General features: G+C 40.9%; 1 protein-coding gene across 2 annotated transcripts in view; it reads right to left on the bottom strand.

Annotated features, from left to right (window-relative positions):
* The window catches only part of ube2r2 (ubiquitin-conjugating enzyme E2R 2), a 137,165-nt gene that overhangs the window by 3,387 nt on the left and 107,642 nt on the right, over positions 1 to 26,136 (bottom strand). Inside the window, exons 2-4 of one of the 2 annotated variants that reach the window (XM_067984608.1) lie at positions 13,637 to 13,723; positions 8,325 to 8,422; positions 2,487 to 2,621 (exon numbers count right to left, since the gene is read on the bottom strand). In XM_067984608.1, coding sequence (XP_067840709.1) covers positions 2,487 to 2,621; positions 8,325 to 8,422; positions 13,637 to 13,723 — 320 coding nt within the window. The remainder of the gene's footprint in view (positions 1 to 2,486; positions 2,622 to 8,324; positions 8,423 to 13,636; positions 13,724 to 26,136) is intronic. The other variant, XM_067984619.1, reaches the window with a different exon arrangement.

Genomic DNA, 26,136 nt, shown 5'->3' with positions numbered 1-26,136 from the left:
GGGACAGCATCACACCAATCAAAAGGTGTCGTTGTTGTTCAAACAGGCTTTTATAAATAGAGGCAGAGAGTACAAATGCAAGGAAGTTATGCTAAACCTTTATAAAACACTGGTTTGGCCCCAGCTGGAGTAGTGTGTACAATTCTGGACACCACATTTTAGGAAGGACATCAAGCCTTGGTGGGAAAAGGTTAAAGATAAAGGTTTTTTTTTAAATATAGAAAACCACTGGACCATTTCTTACAGCAAAGTTGGCCAAAGTGTATACATTCATAGCCAAATGAGACAAGCCCAAATCAAAAGCCATCTTTTTTCTGAGCAGCTGCATTTTCTGTCAGTCAGTCTCTTGAAATGTAGAATCAAACTGCCTTGATTATTGCAACCTTCAAACTGGGAATTGGAGAATAGTAGCAGTTAATTACATTTGCTTTGTCAACAACACTGCACATCCCACTATTGTGGTTTATGATGCCCGTTTTACACCTTCAGCCAGTTTGTACACTAAAGCTTTTTGTGCCTGCTATTAATTTTGGCCGTAGGGAGAGTACAAAACTGAGCTTGCAGAAGAAACAGAACTTAACGCTTTGATAGGAAACGCCAGCCTTACCTAAACCAGAGTTTGAACTGAACCAGATCCACTTAACAAAACTGAAAAGAACTGTATAAAACACGAGTCAGGCCACAGCTTGAGTTCTGTGTTCAGTTCTGGTCACCACATTACAGGAAAGATGTGATTGCACTAGAGAGGGTACAGAGGAGATTTATGTGAATGTTGCCAAGTCTGGAGAATTTTAGCTCTGAGGAAAGATTGGATAGGCTGGGGTTGTTTTCTTTCGAACAGAGGAGGCTGAGGGGAGATTTAATTTAGGTGTGTAAAATTATGAGGTGCCTAGATAGAGTGGATAGGAAGGACCTGTTTCCCTTAGCAGAGGGGTCGGTGACCAGGAGGCATAGATTAAAGTAATTGATAGAAGGATTAGAGGGGAGCGGAGGAGAATGTTTTTCACCCAGAGGGTGGTGGGGGTCTGGATCTCACTGCCTGAAAGGGTGGTAGAGGCAGAAACCCTCAACTCATTTAAAAAGTACTTGGATGAGCACTTGAAGTACCGTAACCTAGAGGGCTATGGACCAAGTGCTGGAAAGTGGGATTAGGCTGGGTAGCTCTTTTTCGGCCGGCACAGACATGATTGGCTGAATGGCCGCCTTCTGTGCCGTAAATTTCTATGATTCTATGAAAACTAAGCTAAACATTACATCTTAGGTAAAGCTGCTTAAGGCAAGTGTCATTTCTATGGTTGTTATGCAAACCTTTAAAAAGGAACCTAATGGTTAAAGGAAAGTTACACAGGGACGAACATCTTTATCATTGAAGTGGTGCTTGTAATTAAACAGCCATGCAGCTATCAGGTCCCAAGTTTAAAATCGAATGGACTAGAAGCTATTGAGACAAGGCTGATTGAGCAGGCAGCATGATAACCCAAATATCCTCTCAGCAATTTTATTGGGGGTGGTGGGGGGGTGGAGAAGAGGGGAATTGTGAGCAGGCAGAATTAAAGAAAGTAGCATATGAACTTTTCTGTGATCAACCACAGTTGGAAAGTGTTTTCCCAGTACAACCTATATTAACAGTATAATCTTTTGTTTACAAAGACAACATAATGAGCAAATTGCAATATTTGTGTGCGACAGCCTAACAATGAAACTGATGCATGGCTCTTCTTTCCAAACAAAAAAAGGATATCTGAACATGTCTTTAACTGCAAATCCAATGTACAATGTTTACAATCCAAGAGTTGTCTGCAAAAGGTGAAATCCACTCTGGTTAATTTCTGATAATCCTCAAGAATTATAAATTCTCAAGTCACAATGTGCACTTACTAGTCAGCTTAGGAATAGAATTTTGTATATAATTCCTCCTGATGTGACAACATGAATCAGAATAGCAGTGACAACAATACTCTTCATTCACATCCTCAATGGGGAGTGGGGGGAGAAGAGGGCCCCATTTCTTCAAAGTTTTAATGGCTCCAACTCTTTTTGGATTTTTACAGCCCTGATTTTTTTTAAAAATTGGCCTCAATTTCTATTGATTTGTGCAAGATACAAGGCATTATGGTGTTACTAATGTTAAATAAATATGAATTCTCTCAGAGAAAGCAGTTGCCATGGGGGTTTTCAGTGCATTTTGAAATACAATGTGTTCACCTGCCCATCGATTTTAATATTTAACAAATGTGTTTTGTTTCCAGGTGGCTTCAAAAAAGTTCTAAATAATAAAACCCTGGAACAAAGGATGACTGAAGGACACCATTAATTGTCCCTCTTATGGATCTATCATGCACCTATCAGCCATTCATATGACTTGGAGAAGAGTTTCCAGCTCAAGGCTGGGCAGTGGTGCAAGGAGAGAGGTGGGGAGAAGAGAGAAGAGGAGAAAGAAACTCAATGTTAAGAATTTACTATTGATCTGTATCCTAATTTCTTACCTGATGATTTCAGCATATTCTTTGTCTTTCCCTTTGCTATCTCTCCATTTTCTGAACATGACTGAAGCATCCACATTTGCTGGTGAGAATGTGTTTGGTTCATTCAATAAGGAGATGACACTTAAAAGTATAGTCCTGGAGGAATGGGGTTAAAACAAAACTGTTTTAGTTTTTCCTGTATAATTTGCTTATCCATTTTTGTAAGGTTTTTTTGAAGCCACGTATTAAAAAAACACATTAAGTATCACATCTTGTGCATTGAACAATAACTTGAGCATTTATATAACACTGCCTCCCTTTTAAGGCCACAAAAATGTCTGGAAAATGATACATCGGTAGTGAGCACAGATTATTACACAATCCCACATACAGTTTGGGAAATCAACTATGAAGCAGAGAGAGATTTATTTTCAGCCTTTTTTTTTGAAAAATGTTCCCATCTTATCCAGGTTCTTTGCCCCCAAATTGCACGTGACATTCTGTAAAAGACAGCAGACAATTCAGACAAGAGGAGCTGCAAATGATGTTCCTGCCAGCAGCAAGATGCACTAACACAGCCTGTGCAAAGTGCCTGTCCTGCATTCAGCACTCCCAACAGCAAGACTATCAGGGTCATCGTACAATTTAAAAATCTATTTCTATTATTAAACTTGCAGGATATTCTTATCATAAACTTGACACAAATTTAAATTAAGGACTTGGGATCAAATTTAGAAACAAACACCTTTCCCCAACAAAATAAGTTGGGCCAAATGCCTAATGGTTAAACTTGAGAGGTCCGTGGAAACAGACTTCACAGGCCAATTATCTGCTGTTTGTTGCATATTTTCAATTTTCTTACGGCAGGTTCCATGCAGTCAAGGATGAGCACATCATAAAGATGAGCCAATTCCTATAGGAAGAAGAATCAAGTCTGAAGGACAGTTTTTCCGTATCTAGTGGCCGCATAAAAAACACTGGCAAAGGCTGGACAGCAAGTCTTCACCAACTATAGCAAGTGACAGGAGGATAAACCAAGTTGCTTCCTGTGATATAGGGGAAAAGGGCAAGAATGGCAATAATTTGCTGGCACAAACAAAATTGAACAGTGAAAGCTGCAAAAAAAAAGGACACTCATTGATCCAAATAATTTAGTGTACATACAATGACCATTTTGAAAATAGGGATACCTGCAGATAAAGATGTCCCTAATTTACAGGTTTCACTGTACTTCAAATCTTGAAACATTATTTACTTTAGAAGTTAACTGCTGTAAGTAGTTACAGGGCTTCAAAACTACACAGGTTGTGAAAGCAGACCCTACTGGGAACCTGACTTTTAAAAAAGATAGGTGAAATGGAAAAGGAGGGGCGGGGTAGCCCTGATAATAAAGGACGAGATAAAGACAGTAGTGAGAAAGGATCTTAGCTCAGAAAATCAGGACGTAGAATCAGTATGGGTGGAGCTAAGAAATAACAAGGAGCAGAAAAACACTGGTGGGAGTAGTTTACAGGCTCTCTAACATTAGTTGTAGTGTTGGACAGAGTATAAATCAGGAGATTAGAGGAGCATGTAATAAGTGTAATGCAATAATCATGGGGGACTTTAATCTTCATATAGACTGGGCAAACCAAATTGGCAAAAGTAGTTTGGAGGATAAGTTCACGGAATGCATCAGAGACAGTTTTCTAGAACAATATGTCAAGGAACCAATTAGGGAACAGGCTATTTTAGATCTAGTACTGTGTAACGAGACAGGATTAATTAGTAATGTTGTAATAAAGGAGCCTCTAGGGAAGAGTGATCATAATATCTTAGAATTTCATATGGCATGTGAGAGTGATGTAGTTAAGTCCCAAACTAGGGTCTTAAATTTAAACAAGGCCAATTATGTAGGTATGAGGGGCGAGTTGGCTAAGGTAGATTAGGAAATTAGATTAAAAGATATGACGGTAGACAAGCAACGGCAAACATTTCAAGACATAATTGATAAATCCCAAAGAATATATATATATTCTTGAGGAATAAAAACTTCATGAGAAAGGTGATCCAACTGTGGCTAACTAGAGAAGTTAAGGATAATATTAGATTAAAAGAGGCTTACAATGTTGCCAAAAAGAATAGTAAGCCTGAGGATTGGGAGGGTTTTAGAAATCAAAGGATAACCAAGAAATTGATAGAGGGAGAAAATTGAATATGAGTGTAAACTAGAAAAAAAAGATTGTAAGAGCTTCTACAAGTATATAAAAAGGAAGAGATTAGCAAAAGTAAAAGTGGGTCCATTAGATGCAGAGACAGGACAAATTATAATGGGGAATAAGGAAATGGCAGAGACATTAAACAAATATTTTGTATCTGTTTTCACAGTAGAAGACAAAAATAGTGGGAACCAAGGGTCTAATGAGAGGGAGGAACTTAAAGTAATTAAGATTAGTAAAGAAAAAAAATAGAAAAATTAATGGGACTGAAAGCCAACAAATCCCCTGGACCTGATAGCCTATTTCCTAGGGTTTTAAAAGAGGTGGTTGCAGAGGTTTTGATCTTCCAGAATTCCCTAGATTCTAGAACAGTCCCCGTGGATTGGAAGGTAGCAAATGTAACACTGCTATTCAAGAAAGGAGGGAAAGAGAAAACTATAGGCCAGTTAGCCTGACATCAGTAGTAGGGAAAATGCTAGAATCTATTATTAAGGACATAGTAACAGGGTACTTAGAAAATCATATGATTAGGCAGAGTCAACACGTTTTTGTGAAAGGGAAATCGTGTTTGACAAATCAGAGTTCTTTGAGGGTGTAACTAGCAGGATAGATAAGGGGGAAACCAGTGGATGTAGTATAATTGGATTTTCAAAAGGCATTTGAAAAGGTGCCACAGAAGAGTTTATTATACAAGATTAGGGCTCATGGGATTGGGGGTAATATATTAGCGTGGATTGAGGATTGGTTAATGGACAGAAAACAGAGAGTAGGAATAAGCGGGTCATTTTCAGGTTGGCAGGTTGCAACTAGTGGGGTGCTGCAAGGATCAGTGCTTGGGCCTCAGCTGTTTACAATATATATCAATGACTTAGATGAAGGGATCAAGTGTAATGTATCCAAGTTTGCTGACGATACAAAGCTAGGTGGAAAAGTAAGTTGTGAGGAGGACGCAAAGAATCTGCAAATGGATATAGACAGGTTAAGTGAGTGGGTGAGAAGGTAGCAGATGGAGTATAATGTGGGGAAATGTGAGATTATTCACTTTAGTAAGAAAAATTTAAAAATGGAATATTTTTTAAATGGTGAGAAACTATTAAATGTTGGTGTTCAGAGGGATTTGGGTGTCCATGTACACAAAACACAAAGTTAACATGCAGGTGCAGCAAGCAATTAGGATGGCAAATGGTATGTTGGCCTTTATTGCAAGGGGGTTGGTGTACAAGAGTAAGGAAGTCTTGCTGCAATTGTACAGGGCTTTTGTGAGACCACACCTGGAGTACTGTGTACAGTTTTCGTCTCCTTACCTAAGGAAGGATATACTTGCATTAGAGGAGGTACAATGAAGGTTCACTAGATTGATTCCTGTGATCAGAGGGTTGTCCTATGAGGAGAGATTGAGTAGAATGGGCCTATACTATCTGGAGTTTAGAAGAATGAGGGGTGATATTGAAACATAAGATTCTGAGGGGGCTTGACAGTGTAGATGCTGAGAGGATGTTTCCTCTGGCTAGAGAGTCTAGAACTAGGGCACATAGTCTCAGGATAAAGGGTCAGACATTTAGGACTGAGATGAGGAGGAATTTCTTCACTCAGAGGGTTGTGAATCTTTGGAATTCTCTACCTCAGAGGGCTGTGGATGCTGAGTCATTGAGTATATTCAAGACTGAGATCGATAGATTTTTGAACTCTAAGGGAATCAAGGGATATGGGGATCTGACGGGAAAGTGGAGGTCAGGTGGAAGATCAGCCATGATCTGATTAAATGGCGGAGCAGGCTTGAGGGGCGTATGGCCTATTCCTGCTCCTGTTTCTTATGTTTCCTTGCATCTGTCCCGTTCCCTGATTAAAGATTGTGATTCCACATTGATCCATGGGGTAGCTTGAATTTGCAGGAAAATTGGTCTTGACAATTCTTGTAAAAGAATACCAATAAATTTTAATTTAAAAAATATATGAACCAGATTTTGTGGGTAATTTAAATAGATATTTAAACATTGGAGAGTGCAGAATGTCAAAGGTCTGAGTTATGACAAAAGAATGGAGAAATATGGAAATTTCAGCCTTGAAAAGAGGCATCTGAGAGGTGACCTTATAGAAGCGTACAAGATAGTAAACTATGGAAAAGGTAAATCCAGAAAGTTACTTCAATCAAAATTATGAGAGTAGAGCAAGAGGACACAGTTCAAACTAGTAAAAGACAAATTTAGGAATGATTATCACAAAGCTCTTCTTGACAAAGAATGATCAATGCATGGAATAGAGGCCTGGATAGATTAGTGGAGATGAAATCCTTGGAATCATTTAAAACCAACTTGAAAGCTAAATTGGGGGGGTGTGGTTAGAAGAAACTTTAGCTTTTTCTTATTTGTAATTATCATATGCAAATATATGTTTCTTAAAATTTCATTTCGCAGCTTTTCTATTTACTCACTAAGGTTCTAATCTTGGATTTTAATTTACCTCGATTGAATCTGATCCTTCGACATTATCGCTTAGGATTTAGTACTATTAAAACAAAGGCGTTTATCAAGAATTAAATAGGCTTTTCTATTAAATAAACATGCGAAAAGACCATGTGCTAGAAAACAATCCCTATGATAAACTTGTCAAAAATGTGGTTGGTGCACTATTTTCATGTACCAAATTTATTGCACAAGAGTTTCTAGCGTACTCAGACTAGATAGGAACAAGGGACAATGGCAATGAACACTTTTAAATGGGCAAGTGTTCAGACAATTCAGAAAATGGTCTCTGACCAGAATCTTCCTGCACTTCTTAATATAAAGTGCACACAACTTGCTTTTTGAATTTCAAAACATCTTAGCCAGAAACCTTCATGCCAAACACTTGAAGGTTTAAAAACAGTTCTAATGTGATCCCTAAAATGTTGGACCTGCACTTTTTGCATGCATTTCATCTATACAACAGTATTAATGAAGTGCTTACAAACTACTTCAGTTAGAACTATATGGAAAAATATTTTGCTAAAACCACAAATGTAAGATTTAACGCTGCTAGCCAGATTTTCCTTTAGTGTGACAAAAGCACCCAGGGAGTCTGAGAAGTCATATTTTTGGGAATTAATGTTGCTATATATTGCATTATCACATATAGGAAGCAAAAATGACATTACACTGAATTCCTTTGTGCCATGAGCTGAGTGTGTACCATAACAGTCTTCCACATCCTATTTGTGTAGTTCTCCTGCTGAAGGTTTGCTTTTCTCCACTAAGACCATGATGCAGAACCTGACGCCACAAAATGATTGCTATCGGGATGCTTTGACCAGTGATGAAGCACAAGAATAGGAACAAAAATCTAAAGACCGCTTTAAGTGTGCCCACAATTGTCTACCTTTAACATTCAGATTGTGACACAAATCAAATGAATGTAATTTTTTCTCAACAGGAAAATAGATCACCCTATTTATGGCAGTACTTCCAGTCAAAATTGGAACGCACACATTACAACACCTGCATTTCAAGGTTTGGACCAGGAATACCTTGTTTGACGAGGATCAATAGTTGCAATGTATTTGCAGAGTTTGACTCAAATTAAGTTTTTTGTGTAGGAAAACCTTTGTAAAACTAGCCATATCCATAAAGTACAGAAGAACAAATCCTAATAAATTTAAAATTCCTACCAATTGAGAGTAGCATACCTGACGTTTTGTGTGGGATTCCACCTTTCAGAAGGTAGTTCACCGCTCTGAGGATCATCTACTGGTGGGTGGAGGATCGAAATGCAAACATCTCCATTCTAAAAGCAAAAAAGTTCCTGGTCGTCAAACAAATCCTTTGGATAATAACTTAAAATCGCCCTGCATTTAAGTTTGATCATGCCTGGGTGGCGGCTAATATTACACAATATACAGTGGCCTACTACTGCAGTACTGATAAACATTTGCTTGGTCTCAACTGTGGAAGTACAGTTTCTATAGCTGCAAGGATGATTCAGTGAGTTGTCCCAGTTATGATGTCTATCTTAAAATTAAAGTTCAAAATAACATTTAAAAAAGTTAAACACTAACTGGGAAATCTTTGATTCACAGTTTCTACTCAGACTGATCAAAGTACTTTTTTAATTCATTTTCGGGATGTGGGCGTGGCAGGCAAGGCCAGCATTTATTGCCCATCCCTAGCTGCACAAGGATTCAATTGTGTGGCATGCTAAACCACTTCAGAGGGCAGTTAAGAGTCAACCACGTTGGCATCACATAGGCCAGACCAGACCAGACCAGACAAGGTCGGCAGGTCTCCTTCCCTGAATGACATTGGTGAACCGGTTAGGTTTTTACGACAATATTCTTTTTGTGCTTTTTACTTCTACTGATCCCCTTAACAGGTAGGATTGCCAACTCTGGTTCGACATATTCCAGGAGGTTTCATCACATGACCTCCCACCTCCAATCAACCCACCCTGCGCCCACCCTCCTGCCACTGGTCACGAGCACGCCCATCCTCGACGCACACTGCCTTCCCATGCCAATTAGAAAGCGAATAAACTTTCTATTACCCAATTGGATGATTCTTGACTATCAGTCAAACAGTCTTTATCCCCCATTTCCGATTTTTTTTAATGTCCCGATAAATTTTCTCCCAAGTTGCTCACAGCAGTATCCAAGAAATTAATTTTTAATTCCTGGAGCTTCCGGAACAATCCGGGAGGGATTGTACAGCATTGTTTCTAGACATCAGGCTGCACAGGACAAAAAGAAAATGAAGATGCCCACATTCCCCTGACCAATCCCATGGCTCAGCAGAAACTGTAGTTTGATGCAGAGGTTAATCGAAAAGCAACTAAATAATGTAAAATCAATAATTATGTTAAGTACATCCAGCTTCGACACCATATGGTATGAATGAGATTTCTGAACAGAGATCATGTTTCAGTATAGAAACATGAGTGAAAGACAAACTATATTTAATCACGACTTCTGTGTACTTGGGAAAATAATGGTCAGTCTAAATTCACTGGTGATAATGCTTCAGACATCTATCCTCTGTTCAGGCAAGAGTTATAGTTGTGTTTGGATTGTTTTCGGTCAACAGCTTCTATATCAATGAGTAAGCAAACCTAATTAAGGCTTTTCCAAGTGTTAGTTCTCATGGACTTTTTTTTGGAGGTTAATGGCATTTCTGCATTATAGGGTTTTATTCTGAAATACTGTGATGCTCCAGTTATATCGCAGTTTCTGTATTAAACAACGTGGTTTCCAATTTGAAGAAGTACAGTATAACTGGGAGTGTACTTGCCAATGTGACAATGCAATAATACCTGGTAAGTGGTGAAAGATCACATTGAGAAGATAACGCAAAACCAAAGTGCTGTGAAACTAAACTGCAGCATAATTGCAACTGTTGCACAGAGAAGTCTTCAACTTTTATTTTAACTTCAATGTTTGCAGAGAGCCAAATATCCCACTGGCTCTTCGGCAGCATTACAATTTTGACAGAATCTTGGCCTGACCACTGTGCATGTTGCAGAACCCGACTCTATGCTGCCGGCTCACACTATTCTAAAGTGGGTATTGGCAGCATAGTAGGGTTGTACATTGAACCGCTCACCTATTTATCAATTTTTAATTGTATTTCTTCGTAGTTGCTTTGCCTAGATGCAAAAATGCCAATAAGTTTTTCCCTTTTTCTCGCCAATTTCTTCCCTGCCTCTCCTCTCCTGAGGGGTTCCTCTTCTTGTACAGTTCCGTGGGTGTTAGGTGCCCTCCAGTAACTTGCCATTATTTATGCGAGTGACTTATCAGTGACTGTCTGAAAGCTCCTTAACTGTAAAGGGCATTACTGAATATCTTCATTTGACATTTACACACATGCACTTCCAGCAGGGGTCGCTGGATAACAAACAAGGAGCAGGAACCCACCCTTACCCAATGGTGCTGAGACCAACTATAGTATCCTAATGCCACCCTGTCCAAGATCAACTAACTCAATACAGACAACAGATTGAACCTGGGACCTTTGTGGTCCATGTAGCTAAACTTGGGGGAGCTCAGGACAGATAAGTTTTATTCCACCTATGAACAGGTTGAATCCTAAGAGCAGATTTAAGCCAAATATTAGTGCCAGTCTATTGCTGGCATGTATCATGCTAGAATTGTCTAAGGGTATTGAAGGAAATGGTCCCCATTAAAAGGATGTAGGTTAAATTTCTCTTCAATTTTCCCTCCCACCCCCAAAACATTTTTGACTGGACATGAATTTGTTCTTTTAGATTAAACATTAAGAAGTGGAAATACACCACTCTGTATCGTTCTCTACAAACCATTGGTGGATGACCACCGTAGAATTCAGTTGCCGATTATTAGAATGTACAAATATACCAAAGCAAATGGGTGAAATGGAAATACGAAATAGGTGCTTCCCCAGGTCGCTCACATCTCCAAAGAACCAGTTCAAAACAGGTCACCTGCAGATGTTGATCTGCGAAGGCCAAGGGCTGAAGTGAAAATAAAGATCTTCAATACCCTCACAACAAAAACACATCTTTCATCTTCTGGTTGCAACTCACACGGAGACAATGACAAGACTTTTTTGTAATATACTTAACATTAAGAGGCACTGCAGGCATTTTATCATTTAGTACCCGAGAGTAGGTACCGTCAAACGCAATCACATCAATGGCATGATTCAGCTTTTTGGAGCAAATATTTGTGTTCGATGCAAGGTCAGCGGTGTGGAATCTTTGATAATTGCCACAAGCAAGGTCATCCTTCTTCTCCAAATAAAGTTCACCCTCAAAGAAAAATTAATTCCCATCATTTTATTGAGGGTGAGGAAGGAGAAGGACATTTTTCCTTTATGCCTTGACATCTTGATTAAGTGACCTACCCTATATACAAAGCCTCAATTTTGTGGCAAGCCAATTTCTTTAATTTGTGGCTAGTCAGTGGATACAAGAATTTTCAGATTTTTTGAAATCTTTTCATAAAATTCCACTTAAAGACAGCTAAAGTTGATGGAATTAATGGCAAACCAGTTGGCTGAATTGGAAATGGCTTAAGAGGAAGCAGAAAAAAAATAATGGAAAAAGATATTTTGGGGTCACTTGTGACAAAATGAAGTAGTTCTGTCTTTGTTTTGGTCCAGTAGCTATCCCTTTAGTCCTGGCACAGTGCATGAGAGTTTAAAAGTACATCTGAACAGTCTCAACCTATATTGTTACACATGTTGTGAAGTTTGTCAGGAGTCTAACATGATTTTCAAACATATACAGATTTAATGATTGGTCCAGTTATGAATATGCCAGCCTGTTATTTTTTTTGAATGAGGAATTTGAGTTAGGAATTTCTAATGAGCCTTGGCTTGTCGAGGAGGATAAAAAAGGGTGAACTTTGGAACCATATATTAGTATGGATGAATTGAACAAACTCAAATTTTCATAGAAAATCAGGTAGTTTTCAAGCTACCTCCCACGCCTCATAAGGAGACAGTGGGCAGCTCTGTGAATAACAATTGTTTATATAGAAATAGGCTGGTATATAGACTTATAATATTTTATTGGTTTGTCTTTTGAGATACACAACACACACATACACAAAATGCTTGAGATATTCAAATTGAAACAAGCTATTCAAAACTTGTGTTAATCAGAGGTGATTTGTTCCAGCTACCTTCAAAAGTGTATTGTTGAACTGAAGAGGGGTCAGGAATGAATGACTAGGATGATTTGGGAGGCTGGGCCTCCAAGTTATAAAGGAGAAACTGGCAGAGTTAAACTGGTAGGCTTTGGAGAAAAGATTAAGGGAAATTAGATTTTGGAAATCCAGAGCTGCAAGGGTGATCTAGATTGAAGGAAGTGATTTGGCTTGGACTGTGACACAGATAAAGAAACAATTAGGGCCAGTGGACAGAGGTTGTGTCCATGGAGTGCAGTAAAACAGAATTAACTACTAAATATCAGGTGATCCAATATTCATTTGTTCAATCTCCATATGCAAATGAGTATTCCAAATGAGTGCAGAAACTGGTTGGGGAACTCCAGAGACCTCTCTTTTTAGGTCAACTTGCAGCACTGCCAAAAGATTCAAGGGCTTGAAGAAAGCACGGATGTCACAAATAACATCCCGTGACCGTGGTGCATTATGTTTCCTCAACTCTCTATAGCCTTTGACACAGTTGACCACACCAACTCCTTTTCCCCATTGACCAGCTCAGTGTGATTGCCCTCACTTGGTTTCACTCTTACCTACCTGTTGTAAAATTGTTTACAATTGTCAACCCCAGTCCATCACCGGCATCTCCACATCATGGCTATCAGATATAGCCAGTATCTCTCCAGCAATGGCTTCTGTTCCTGCTCCCGGACTATTACCTCCAGAGTTTCCCAGGGATCGATCCTTGGCCACCTCCTCTTCCTAATCATGTGCTGTCCCTTGGTGACATTATCTTAAGACATGAGATCAGCTTCCATATGTACGCTGATAACAACCAGCTCTTCCTTCTCACCGCCTCTATGTTGTTAGACTGTTTGTCTGATATCCAGTCATGGATGAGCTGCAATTTCTTATCACAAACTCCGTACCCTCATCACCGATTCCATCCCCCAACCCAGCCACTGTCTCAGGCTGGACCAGACTGTTCGTAATCCCAGCATCCAGCTTGATCCCAAGTTGTGCTTCTAACCCCATATATTCTCCATCACAAAGACTGCCTGCTACTTAGGATTACCTAAGAAAGTACCAAATGGAGGGAAACAGGTGTCCTGGTGATAGATAGAACTGGAGGATGAGGTATATTATACTGTTCTATTCCAATAACTGGTGGTCAACTATGAAGCTGCATTGGTAGAGTTATAGGAGGGAATCCCTTGGCTTACAAACAGTGAGTGCGGCTCAACCAAAAGAAACATTTTTTTAAAATGACAGTTTAAGTGAAGGTAGCAGCTTATGGTGATGACTTGACTACCTATTTTAAAAAGTTTCAAGAAACAGCAAATTATAATTTTACAGAAACTTACTTCGTAAATATTTGGATGCCACATTTTTGTCAGAAATCTGAAGGTAGGTGGAGAATATGGGTAATCTATTGGGAATTTCAGATGAGCCTAGGAGGAAATAGAAGGCATGGTCAAAATATGCTTCTGTTAAAGCCATTTTAATGCATAGAATAACTGTATAGTCTATCAATTTGCATAGAAGAGGTCTGAGCTAAAATCACATCCGTAACACAGCAGGATTCAGATATTAAGGGGGGAATAAAACTGGAACATACAGGTTTTGAACTAAGCTTGTGAGGCTAGTATTAAAGTTTTCCTAAAATAGACAACACGGGATACATTATATATTTACAAATATCTTATATCTTGATAGCTCAGCATTAGCAATGGTCTAGCTTGCAATCATTTCAAAACTAAACTTGAATCTATCATAGAAATTATTACAGCAGGAATTGTTTTGTGTATGGCAAGAATCAACCATAGAATAGCCAAACTTGGTCATCAGCATATTCAAATGGAAAAAATGAAGTGAGTCGCATTGATAGACAACTAAATTTGAACTCAAATAGTATTCTTCGCAGTTATTTTCCCATTTATATTATTCAGTAGTGAAACTTTCAACCTTGGCATGTGTATAAAACGGACGCCCGTTACACGCCTAGTTCGATTTTCCTTTCTATTGACTTCAAGTTGAAAGTTCCGGCGATAGTCGAACAAATGCTAAAATCCCTTTGGTATACAGCAGAGCTGCAAAGCACTACCAACCCCCTAACTAATGTTGTATAACATGCTTCACTGGAAGTTGGGCTGGGAATCTATCAGCAACATGGGAATGTCAGGAGCTTCAATTTAGAAAGGGTGACATCATTTACGTCTTTGACAGCTTGAATATATGCAGTATTGAGCTAAAAGCTACACAATTAAACATTGCATGCAAAAAACTATTTTAAAAATTACATGTTCCTCAATAGTTTACCTGATAAATGCTTGTTGTGGTACTGAGCTACACAAATCAGGAAGATCCCACATTTGATACCTGGTCCTTGTCAAATTAGCATTAGGGGAACTACAATTGGCTCAGATGACTGGGGGTGGGTGGGGGGGGGGGGGGGGGGAAGAGAGGGAAGAGGTGAAATTAATATAGGTTTCTGTTCTTCATCACTATCCAATGACCCTTACTACCAGTTAGTATTCATATGTGGAAGTCAGATCAGGGCAGGAACAGCTTGGTCATGATAACTGTCTACAGTCAAATATGATGTGGAGATGCCGATGATGGACTGGAGTGGACAAATGCAAGGAGACGCACAACACCCGGTTATAGTCCAACAGCTTTTATTTGAAATCACAAGCTTTCGGAGCTTTGCTCAACGCCAGATTCATCAGCCGCACTCACAAGACAGTCCAGAATGTCACCCGAGCACAACGCAACGCCATTGACGCTCTCAAGATCAACCGCAACAGTCATCAAACCAGCGGACAAAGGAGGAGCCATCGTCATACAGAACAGAACGGACTATTGCAAAGAAGCATACCGACAACTGGACAACCAGGAACACTACAGACGGTTACCCGCAGATCCGACCAAAGAACACACCCGCCAGCTCAACAAACTGATCAAGACCTTTGATCCAGACCTTCAAAGCATCCTACGCGCTCTCATCCCATGTACTCCCCGCGTGGGAGACTTCTACTGCCTCCCAAAGATACACAAAGCCAACACACCCGGACGTCCTATTGTATCAGGCAACCGAACCCTGTGTGAGAACCTCTCTGGATACGTCGAGGGCATCCTGAAACCCATCGTACAGGGAACCCCCAGCTTCTGTCGCGACACTACAGAATTCCTACAAAAACTCAGCACCCACGGACCAGTTGAACCAGGAACACTCCTCACGATGGACGTCTCGGCACTCTACACCAGTATCCCCCACGATGACGGCATCGCTGTGACAGCCTCAGTACTCAACACCAACAACAGCCAATCCCCAGACGCCATCCTACAACTCATCCTGGATCACAATGTCTTCACCTTCGATAACCAGTTCTTTACCCAAACACATGGAACAGCCATGGGGACCAAATTCGCTCCCCAATACGCCAACATTTTCATGCACAAGTTCGAGCACGACTTCTTCACTGCACAGGACCTCCAACCAACGCTACACACCAGATACATCGACGACATTTTCTTCCTATGGACCCACAGCGAAGAATCACTGAAGAGACTACACGATAACATCAACAAGTTCCATCCCACCATCAAACTCACCATGGACTACTCCTCAGAATCGGTTTCATTCTTGGACACACGAATCTCCATCAAAGACGGGCACCTCAGCACCTCACTCTACCGCAAGCCCACGGACAACCTCACGATGCTCCACTTCTCCAGCTTCCACCCTAACCACGTCAAAGAGGCCATCCCCTATGGACAGGCCCTGCGAATACACAGGATCTGCTCAGACGAGGAGGAACGCGATGGACACCTACAGACGCTGAAAGACGCCCTCGTAAGAACGGGATATGATGCTCGACTCGTCGATCGACAGTTCCGACGGGCCACAGCGAAAAATCGCATGGACCTCCTCAGAAGACGAACACGGGACACAACCAACAGAGTACCCTTCGTCGTCCAGTACTTCCCCGGAGTGGAGAAACTACGCCATGTTCTTCGCAGCCTTCAACATGTCATCGATGACGACGAACACCTCGCTAAAGCCATCCCCACGCCTCCACTACTCGCCTTCAAACAGCCACCTAACCTCAAACAGACCATCGTTCGCAGCAAATTACCCAGCTTTCAGGAGAACAGCGTCCATGACACCACACAACCCTGCCACGGTAACCTCTGCAAGACATGCCAGATCATCGACACAGATACCACCATCACACGAGAGCACACCACCCACCAGGTACATGGTTCATACTCCTGTGACTCGGCCAACGTTGTCTACCTCATACGTAGACACTGTGACAACGGATGAACGGACACCGCACAACAATTGCCAGGCAGGAGGGTTCCCTCCCAGTCGGGGAACACTTCAGCAGTCAAGGACATTCAGCCTCCGATCTTCGGGTAAGCGTTCTCCAAGGCGGCCTTCGAGACACACGACAACGCAAAATCGTCAAGCAGAAATTGATAGCCAAGTTCCGCACCCATGAGGACGGCCTCAACCGGGATCTTGGGTTCATGTCACGCTACACGTAACCCCACCTGACGTAGAGTCATCCAGACTCAAGTCGTAGTTGGCTTGTTCTCCATACACAGATGCAGCCGGACCTGCTGCAATTTCCAGCCAAAAAAGTTATCTGTTTTTAATACAAACCCCAGCATCTGCTACATTTGACCCCTTGTGACCCCACCTCAGTATTCTTGGATGGAATGTTTCCCTGACTAACCTGTTTGAACACCATTCACTCCTTTGATTGCTGTGATTATCTCTCTGCCGAGGTGGGATAAAGGGCAGTTAGAAAGATTATCTGTAATCACCAGGCATTGTTCTCTGACTTATATATGCTGTGCCTATATGCATCTCTTCACTTCACCTGACGAAGGAGCAAAGCTCCGAAAGCTTGTGATTTCAAATAAAGCTGTTGGACTATAACCGGGTGTTGTGCGTCTCCTTACATACAGTCAAATAAACTGACATAATGAGAAGAAAGGCCATGTGAAGGATATACTGGAAAGCTGCAGTTGTTTGTGGAACTGTAGGCTAGCATGAGTCAGCAGAGTCAACAAATGTCTATAGTTCTGTGACACCCTCCAGTACCACACCCAACTTGCAATTATTTATGTGCCTTGACATTGAGTTTTGGTAAGCAGAATTCTGACCTCACAGACATTCACACAGAAGCATTTCCATCAAAGAGTTACTGGTAGTGGAGCAGGAACTTTGGCCAATTTTCTTCTCCCTAGCGCAAAGTTGCTGAGGTTAACTGTAGTATCCCCGTTCTGCCTGGTAGAGAGCAGCTAACTCAGTAGAGACCAAGAATCAAACCCAAGATCTTCCAGGTCCTAATGGCTCAGCAACTTATTGGATAAAACTTGCTGAACCATCAGGGGAGCTGAAAATGTACTTTCAAAGTTGCAGTACACAGACAACCATTAGAAAGCAACCAGAGTTATAAAGACAGATTATGCAGTTCTGCTTTAGAGATTACTATAATACTTATCAGATTTGATAACCAATCCTTTGTGAAGTTATGGTTCTTCAAAGCTTACCATTTGTGAGAAGTTTCTGAATAAAAATATTACATCAAGTCATTTCTTACTTAGAGTGCCCTAAATTGTATGTGCATACTGCATGTGGGGAAAATTCTTATACATCTACAGTGCCTTCACAGGTTTATTTACAATTTGATGTGCTGCAATCTTAGTGAAAGTCTGCTCCAAAGAGTGTGTACTGGCTTTTCAGCAGTGCAAAATGCATTCTGCTGATAGATTAGTTTCAGCGAGTGCCACTGCCCAGCAGAGATGGCCTATTCTAATCAGGTGTTCCAAATACAGCTGTCAGAAATATCAGCTGAGCTATTCTAAATGTGTACACTAACAAACTGGTCTTTTCACAGCTTCAGCTCAGCCTTTCAATGGAAGAATCCTCAAAAAGTACAATTGAATTATAACCGTGGGAAGGCATTGATTTTATATTGCAAGTATTTGTAGGCATATTGTTAACTTTATCCTCCAGTTTCTCCCCTTAGTCTATCTCTTATGAACCAGTGATTCATGCTCAGTTATGTGTCCATTAGTGCCAGTGTTCATAGAAAGGTTACAGCACGGAAGGAGACCATTCGGCCCGTCGAATCCACGCCGGCTCTATGCAAGAGCAATCCAGCTAGTCCCACTCCCCCGCCCTTTCTCCGTAGCCCTGCAAATATTTTCCTTTCAAGTACTTATCCAGTTCTTTTTTGAAGGCCATGATTGAATCTGCCTCCACCACCCCCTCAGGCAGTGCATTCCAGATCCTAAAAAGTTTTTCCTCATGTCACCTTTGGTTCTTTTGCCAATCACCTTAAATCTATGTCCTCTGGTCCTTAACCCTTCCACCAATGGGAACAGTTTCTCTCTACTCTGTTAAACCCTTCATGATTTTGAATACCTCTATCAAATAGTCTATTCCAAGGAGAACAACCCCAGCTTCTCCAGTCTATCCACGTAACTGAAGTTCCTCATCCCTGGAATCATTCTAGTAAATCTCTTCTGCACCCTCTCTAAGGCCTTCATATCTTTCCTGAAGTGCAGTGTCCAGAACTGGACACAATACTCCAGTTGTGGCCAAACTAGTGTTTTATAAAGGTTCATCATGATTTCCATACTTTTGTACTCTATGTCTCTATTTATAAAGCCCAGGATCCTGTATGCTTCTTTAACCACTTTCTCAACCTGCCCTGCCACCTTCAACGATTTGTGCACATTAATATATATCAAGAAAAGCAGTGGTCCCAGCACTGACCCCTGGGGAACACCACTGTACACCTCCCTCCAGTCCGAAAAACAACCATTCACCACTACTCTCCGTTTCCTGTCCCTTAGCCAATTCTGTATCCATGTTGCTAATACCCCCTTTATTGCACTGACCGCTATCTTGATGACAAGCCTACCATGTGGCACTTTATCAAACGCCTTTTGAAAGTCCATATACGCATCAACTTCATTGCCCTCATCTACCCTCTCTGTTACCTCATCAAAAAACTCAATCAGGTTAGTGAAACACAATTTGCCTTTAACAAATCCGTGCTGGCTTTCCCTAATCAATCCACCCTCGTTCAAGTGACTGTTAATTCTGTCCTGGATTATCGTTTCTAAAAGTTTCCTCATCACTGCGTTAAACTGACTGGCCTATAGTTGCTGGGTTTATCTTTACACCCTTTTTTGAAGAAGGGTGTAACATTTGCAATTCTCCAGTCCTCTGGCACCACCCCCATATCTAAGGATGTTTGGAAGATTATGGCCAGTATCTCCGCAATTTCCACCCTTACTTCCCTCAGCAACCTAGGATGCATCCCATCCGGACCGGGTAACTTATTTACTTTAAGCACAGCCAGCTTTTCAAGTACCTCTTCTTTATCAATTTTTTTAGCCCATCCAGTATCTCAACTATATCTTCCTTTACTGAGACTATGGCAGCATCTTCTTCCTTGCTAAAGACAGTTGCTCTAGTATGTAAGCCAGTGGCTATTTGCTTCTTGTGAGGCTACGGATACCCAGTGCCAGCATACTATTTGACCACTGCAGCTATCATAACTGAGGCGAAACCAGTCCACACCCTACATCCACGGACTATTTTTTTTTGTTCTCAAGATTGGGGCAATGCTGGCAAAGTTGCATTTATTGCCCATCCCTAGTTAGGAACATAGAAACAGGAGTAGGCCATTCAGCCCCTCGTGTCTGCTCCGCCATTTGATAAGATCATGGCTGATCTGTGATCTAACTCCATATACCTGCCTTTGGCCCATATCCCTTAATACCTTTGGTTGCCAAAAAGCTATCTATCTCACATTTATATTTAGCAATCGAGCTAGTATCAATTGCCGTTTGCGGAAGAGAGTTCCAAACTTCTACAACCCTTTGTGTGTAGAAATGTTTTCTAATCTCACTCCTGAAAGGTCTGGCTCTAATTTTTAGACTGTGCCCCCTACTCCTAAAATCCCCAACCAACGGAAATAGTTTCTCTCTATCCACCCTATCTGTTCCCCTTAATATCTTATAAACTTCGATCAGATCACCCCTTAACCTTCGAAACTCCAGAGAATACAACCCCAATTTGTGTAATCTCTCCTCGTAACTTAGCCCTTGAAGTCCTGGTATCATTCTAGTAAACCTACGCTGCACTCCCTCCAAGGCCAATATGTCCTTCCGAAGGTGCAGTGCCCAGAACTGCTCACAGTACTCCAGGTGCAGTCTAACCAGGGAAAAATTGGTGGTGGGCCTTCTTATTGAAATAGCAATTGTTTTTAACAACTGAACGTCTTCCTGAGCCACTGCAGAGGACATTAAGAGTGCAGATTGTGGGATTGTAGACCAGACGGGTGGGGGTGGCAGATTTCCTTTGCTGAATGACTTTAGCAAACCAGTTGGATTTTTATAATATCCAGCAGCTTCTGTGGTCATTATATTCTGCGTGACACTTCACAAATTACAAGATGTATTAAATTCAATTTCACAATTTGCCATGGTGGGATTTGAAAACTCATTCCAGTAGGGGGTGGGTCCACTGAACAGTGACTGGAAGAATCCCTTGCTGATTTTTCTTACCTTCTAGCCTGGAGACACTATTGTATGGTATCCCCATTATCACCTCCTACTGAGATGACTAACACCATAGACCACAGATCAAATCTATGATAATCCTGCACTTTATGGCTCAGTGCCACATCATCCAGTGCATTTAACAAAAGGGAATACATTTTGTATATTAATGTACACATCTCAATATGGTCATTTTATAAATTTTGGGATAGTAGAGCATGATAATTATTTTTATAGCTATCTCAGCTCACTTATGCCTGAAAAAGCAAATTAAGAAAACACTTTGAAAAAACATTCAAGTAAATGGAAGGTGCATTAGAAAGGAAAGATGTGTCTTGATCAAGTATACTATATCAGGAGGGTCAATTTTATTCCGGACACATACAGTTTACTGTCAAAGTACCATAAACATACCAAATGAACTTAAAAGGGAATCATATTTATCCTATCCAGTACTGTCCCATTAAAACCACTTTCCACTAAAACAGGAAAGAAAGCTATCACTTCAACCGCTAGGGGAGCCACTACATTGATTACCAGTTGTCCCTGCCTTAGGGCAACCTCAGCAATCAAGAGCAGTAGTGAATATGACCTGACACAGCTAACAGATACTGCTGCCTAGCAACAGCCAAACTGCGTTCTCATGCAGCAAGGCAAACTGCCAGGCTATTTATGATTATGACCAGCATTCAGACAAACTGCTATATGACCACCTTGGATCATGAATCGAATGCTCATGTGGGTAGCTATGTAAATGTTTGCTGATAAGCTCAGCAGCTTGAGGCAGACTTGTAATGAATTCACAAGCAAGTTGGTCATTAGCTGGTATTTTCAGACCGTGAATAATTCACATATTAAAACAAAAATGTAATTTTTGAAATTTCATTGCTTTAGTGAGAACGGTTCTAAAAACAAGGTAACTGTAGTTCAAAAAGGGATTAAAGGCCTTTTCAGATCAAAAGAGGGATAATAAGCATTACTTTTGGGTTCAACATTACCATAAGATGGCTCCTGTTTTAACTGGATTAATTCCATATTTACTTTCTAGAATTTAGTTGCAATGAAATTTTGCCCCTAGAATAGAATCATAGAAGTTACAACATGGAAACAGGCCCTTCGGCCCAACATGTCCATGTCGCCCAGTTTATACCACTAAGCTAGTCCCAATTGCCTGCACTTGGCCCATATCCCTCTATACCCATCTTACCCATGTAACTGTCCAAATGCTTTTTAAAAGACAAAATTGTACCCGCCTCTACTACTGCCTCTGGCAGCTCGTTCCAGACACTCACCACCCTTTGAGTGAAAAAATTGCCCCTCTGGACCCTTTTGTATCTCTCCCCTCTCACCTTAAATCTATGCCCCCTCGTTATAGACTCCCCTACCTTTGGGAAAAGATTTTGACTATCGACCTTATCTATGCCCCTCATTATTTTATAGACTTCTATAAGATCACCCCTTAACCTCCTACTCTCCAGGGAAAAAAGTCCCAGTCTGTCTAACCTCTCCCTGTAAGTCAAACCATCAAGTCCCGGTAGCATCCTAGTAAATCTTTTCTGCACTCTTTCTAGTTTAATAATATCCTTTCTTGGGGGCTCGCCCTCTCAAATTTGTCGACTCTTTGCATCGACATGGTTCAAGGATGCTGGATGCCATCCAGTAACAATTACAGTGTGTGTGTGAACTGTGACAGTGATCGTGGGGGCAACATAACCTAGCTTGGTCCTGTCCACATGCATCTTTCCAGCAGTGGATGCCAAACAGCAATCAGGATTGGGGGAATTTCCCCTTTCCTAACCTGGAGCCAAGACGACAAAATCTAGTACCACATCGCTGGCCCAGATGAGATCAGCTAACTAAACACAGATTGGGAATGAAACATAGGGCCTTCCTGTTCTGCACGGTTCAGCTGCTCACTGAGCCAATGTGGGAGCCTGCAATGATTTTTATTTGATCCCCCGTAACACTTCGAAGTCATACAAGATGCTCTAGCTTTCTGTTTGGAAATAGAGAAATAAAAATAAGACTTGAATTACACTGTGAATTACCAGTGCTGACATGACCAACTCCCTTGTGTTGCTAGTTCAGTGTTCTCTGGACTCTCTCCTCTGAAAACAGTTGAGGTGGCATTTCATTTGATTATCTTAGTAATTCTACAGAAGAACTAAATATTTGCATGCAAATGATTTACAGTGCTTACTCCTCTCATGATTCAGCACCGTTCTTTCTAGATCCCCCAAGGATTTATCCTTGGCCCCCTCCTCATCCAAATGTTGCCCCTTGACGACATCATCTGAAGACGAGGTCAGGTTCCACTTGTATGCTGACGACACCCAGCTCCTACCTCTCTCCATCCCTGCATCGCCCCTGTGCTGACATTCAGTACACAACTTCTGCCAGTTAAACATTGAGCAGACCAAAGCCATCATCTTTGGTATCCGCCACAAACTACACCCTTGTGACTGATTCCATCCCCCTTCCTGGCCACATCTCAGGTTGAACCAATCTGTTGCTGAAACGCTCATCCATGCCTTTGTCACCTCTAAACTCAACTATTGCAATGCTGTCCCGGTCAACCTCCCATCTGCCACGATCTGTAAACCTCAGCTCATTCAAAACTCTGCTGCCCGTATCCCATTCCACACCAAGCTCCGTTCATCCATCACTCCTGTCTTTGCTGACTTACATCGGCTCCCATTCCACCAATGCCTCCAATTTAAAATTCTAGTCCCCATTTTTAAATCCCTTCATGACCTTGCCCCACTCTAACTTCCTCCAACCCTACAATCCCCCCCCCTTAACTTTTCGTTCCTCTGACTCTTGTGCATTAATCCTCCCTTTGACACACCATTGGAAGCTGCCTAGGCCCCATGTTATTGAATTCCCTGCCTAAAGCCCTCCGCCACTTCACCTCCCTTTCCTTCTTTAAGACCCTGCTTAAAATTGATCTTTTACCAAGCTTTTAGATTTGGCAAGCTTTTAGGCATCCATTTTTGTCTGATTATGTCTGTGAAGTACTTTGGGACGTTTTTCTATATTAAAGTTGCTATATAAATGCAAGTTATTGTTTGTTGTTGGATTAAAATTAAAACAAATAGGCAGTAATAATGAAATGAAAGCTTTTCAAGTGCTCCGTTAAGGTCACATCAGAGTGCAATTATTCCATAGTTTGTACTCCTTTAAAACTGCAATATCCTGTAAACGTGCTTTGGAAAAAAAATAATCAAATGCAAAATTAATAAGATTTCAGAAGAGTAAAATAAAATTTCTAATGCTATTCACTGCAAGATTTGCAAGACAGAGATTACACAAATTGGGGTTGTATTCTCTGGAGTTTCGAAGGTTAAGGGGTGATCTGATTGAAGTTTATAAGATATTAAGGGGAACGGATAGGATGGATAGAGAGAAACTATTTCCGCTGGTTGGGGATTCTAGGAGTAGGGAGCACAGTCTAAAAATTAGAGCCAGACCTTTCAGGAGCGAGATTAGAAAACATTTCTACACACAAAGGGTTGTAGAAGTTTGGAACTCTCTTCCGCAAACGGCAATTGATACTAGCTCAATTGCTAAATTTAAATCTGAGATAGATAGCTTTTTGGCAATCAAAGGTATTAAGGGATATGGGCCAAAGGCAGGTATATGGAGTTAGATCACAGATCAGCCATGATCTTATCAAAAGGCACGAGGGGCTGAATGGCCTACTCCTGTTTCTATGTTCTTATGATTTGGTATTGTTTTTAAGCTGGAAATAGTGGGGTGGGGTGAAAAAGAGAGAGAGAGAGAGAGAGAGAGAGAGAGAGATATGTACGTACTTAGGACATAGACCTATGCTTTTCTAATGTCAGCTTCACTTAGTTGGTAACACTCTTGCCTCTGAGTCCAGGACTTGAGCACAATCTAGGCTGATATTTTAGTGCAGCACTGAGGGAATGCTACATTGTCAGAGGTACTATCTTTCAAATGAAACTTTAAACTGAGGCACCATCTATCTGTTCAGATGGGCATAAAGATCCAATAGCATTATTCGAAGAGCAAGGAGCAGAGAGCTCTCCTAGTCATTATTCCTCCCTCAACCTAAATCATTAAAAAAAAAGACCATGTGGACATTCATTCAGTGGTGCTTGTGGGACCTTGCTATATCCAAATTGGCTGCCATATTTGTCATTGTCTTTCGGTTGAGACGTTAAACCAAGGCCCCATCTGTCCCCTCGGGTGGACGTAAAAGATCTCATGGCACTATTTCAAAGTAGTGCAGGGGAGTTCTCCCGATGTCCTGGCCAATATTTATCCCTCAACCAACATCACTAAAAAACAAATTGGCTGCCGCGTTTCCTACATTACAACAGTGACTACTAATTCAAAAGTACTTCATTGGCTGTAAAAACGCTTTGGGACATCCTGAGGTTGTGAAAAGTGCTATATAATGCAAACCAGCCTTTCTTCACATAATTCAACAGTAATTCATTATATTTTGCTAATGGCGCTCAACGTTATTTATGCGTAAATGGCACAGCAACTTCAGGCAAGGAGCGGTTAAATGCCAATATCCAAAAGTTGCTGTCTGAGTTGCGCTGCTCTGCCGTTAGCTTTGCAAAAATGACATTTTGCTGTCTGCCTCATCAATGACATGCAGTGAATGTTGTGAAGTTGTTGTATTTGCACAGTAGATACTAATAGAACACAGTAGAACTAAATTTGCCACAGAAAGTTAAGTCTCGTCATCACAAACACAAGTATCCTTTTAATGATGCGACAATTGTTAATTACTGCCAATCAACCTCTGGTACTGAAAATTAACTATTACAAGTGTGGAGTTTCATTCCTTCAGGTATTAATTGTTGTTGGAGATTTTAAAATCTTCAAATTTATTAATGACTTTGATAATACAATAGGCAGCCATATATCCAAGTCTGCCGATGACACAAAAACAGGTGGCATAGTAAGTAGTGTCGACAGGAACATAAAATTACAAAGAGACATTGATAGATTAAGTGAGTGGGCAAAACTGTGGCAGATGGATTTCAACGCAGGTATGTGAGGTCATCCATTTTGGACCAAAAAAGGATAGATCCAAGTGTTTTTTTTTTAAATAGTCCAAAGAATTTAGGCGTCCATGTACACAGATCACTAAAATGTAGTGGTCAGGTTCAAAAATTAATCAAAAAGGCTAATGGAACGTTAACCGCTATACCTAGAGGGCTAAAATATAAGGGAATTTTTGCTACAGTTGTACAAAGCCTGGTTAAAGCACATCTGAAGTACTGTGTAC

The sequence above is a fragment of the Heptranchias perlo genome, chromosome 1 (genome assembly GCF_035084215.1).
Source record: "Heptranchias perlo isolate sHepPer1 chromosome 1, sHepPer1.hap1, whole genome shotgun sequence".
NCBI classification, from domain to species: Eukaryota; Metazoa; Chordata; class Chondrichthyes; order Hexanchiformes; family Hexanchidae; genus Heptranchias; species Heptranchias perlo.
The sequence above is the reverse complement of the archived record's forward strand: the minus strand, read 5'-3'. Positions and strand labels throughout refer to the sequence as shown.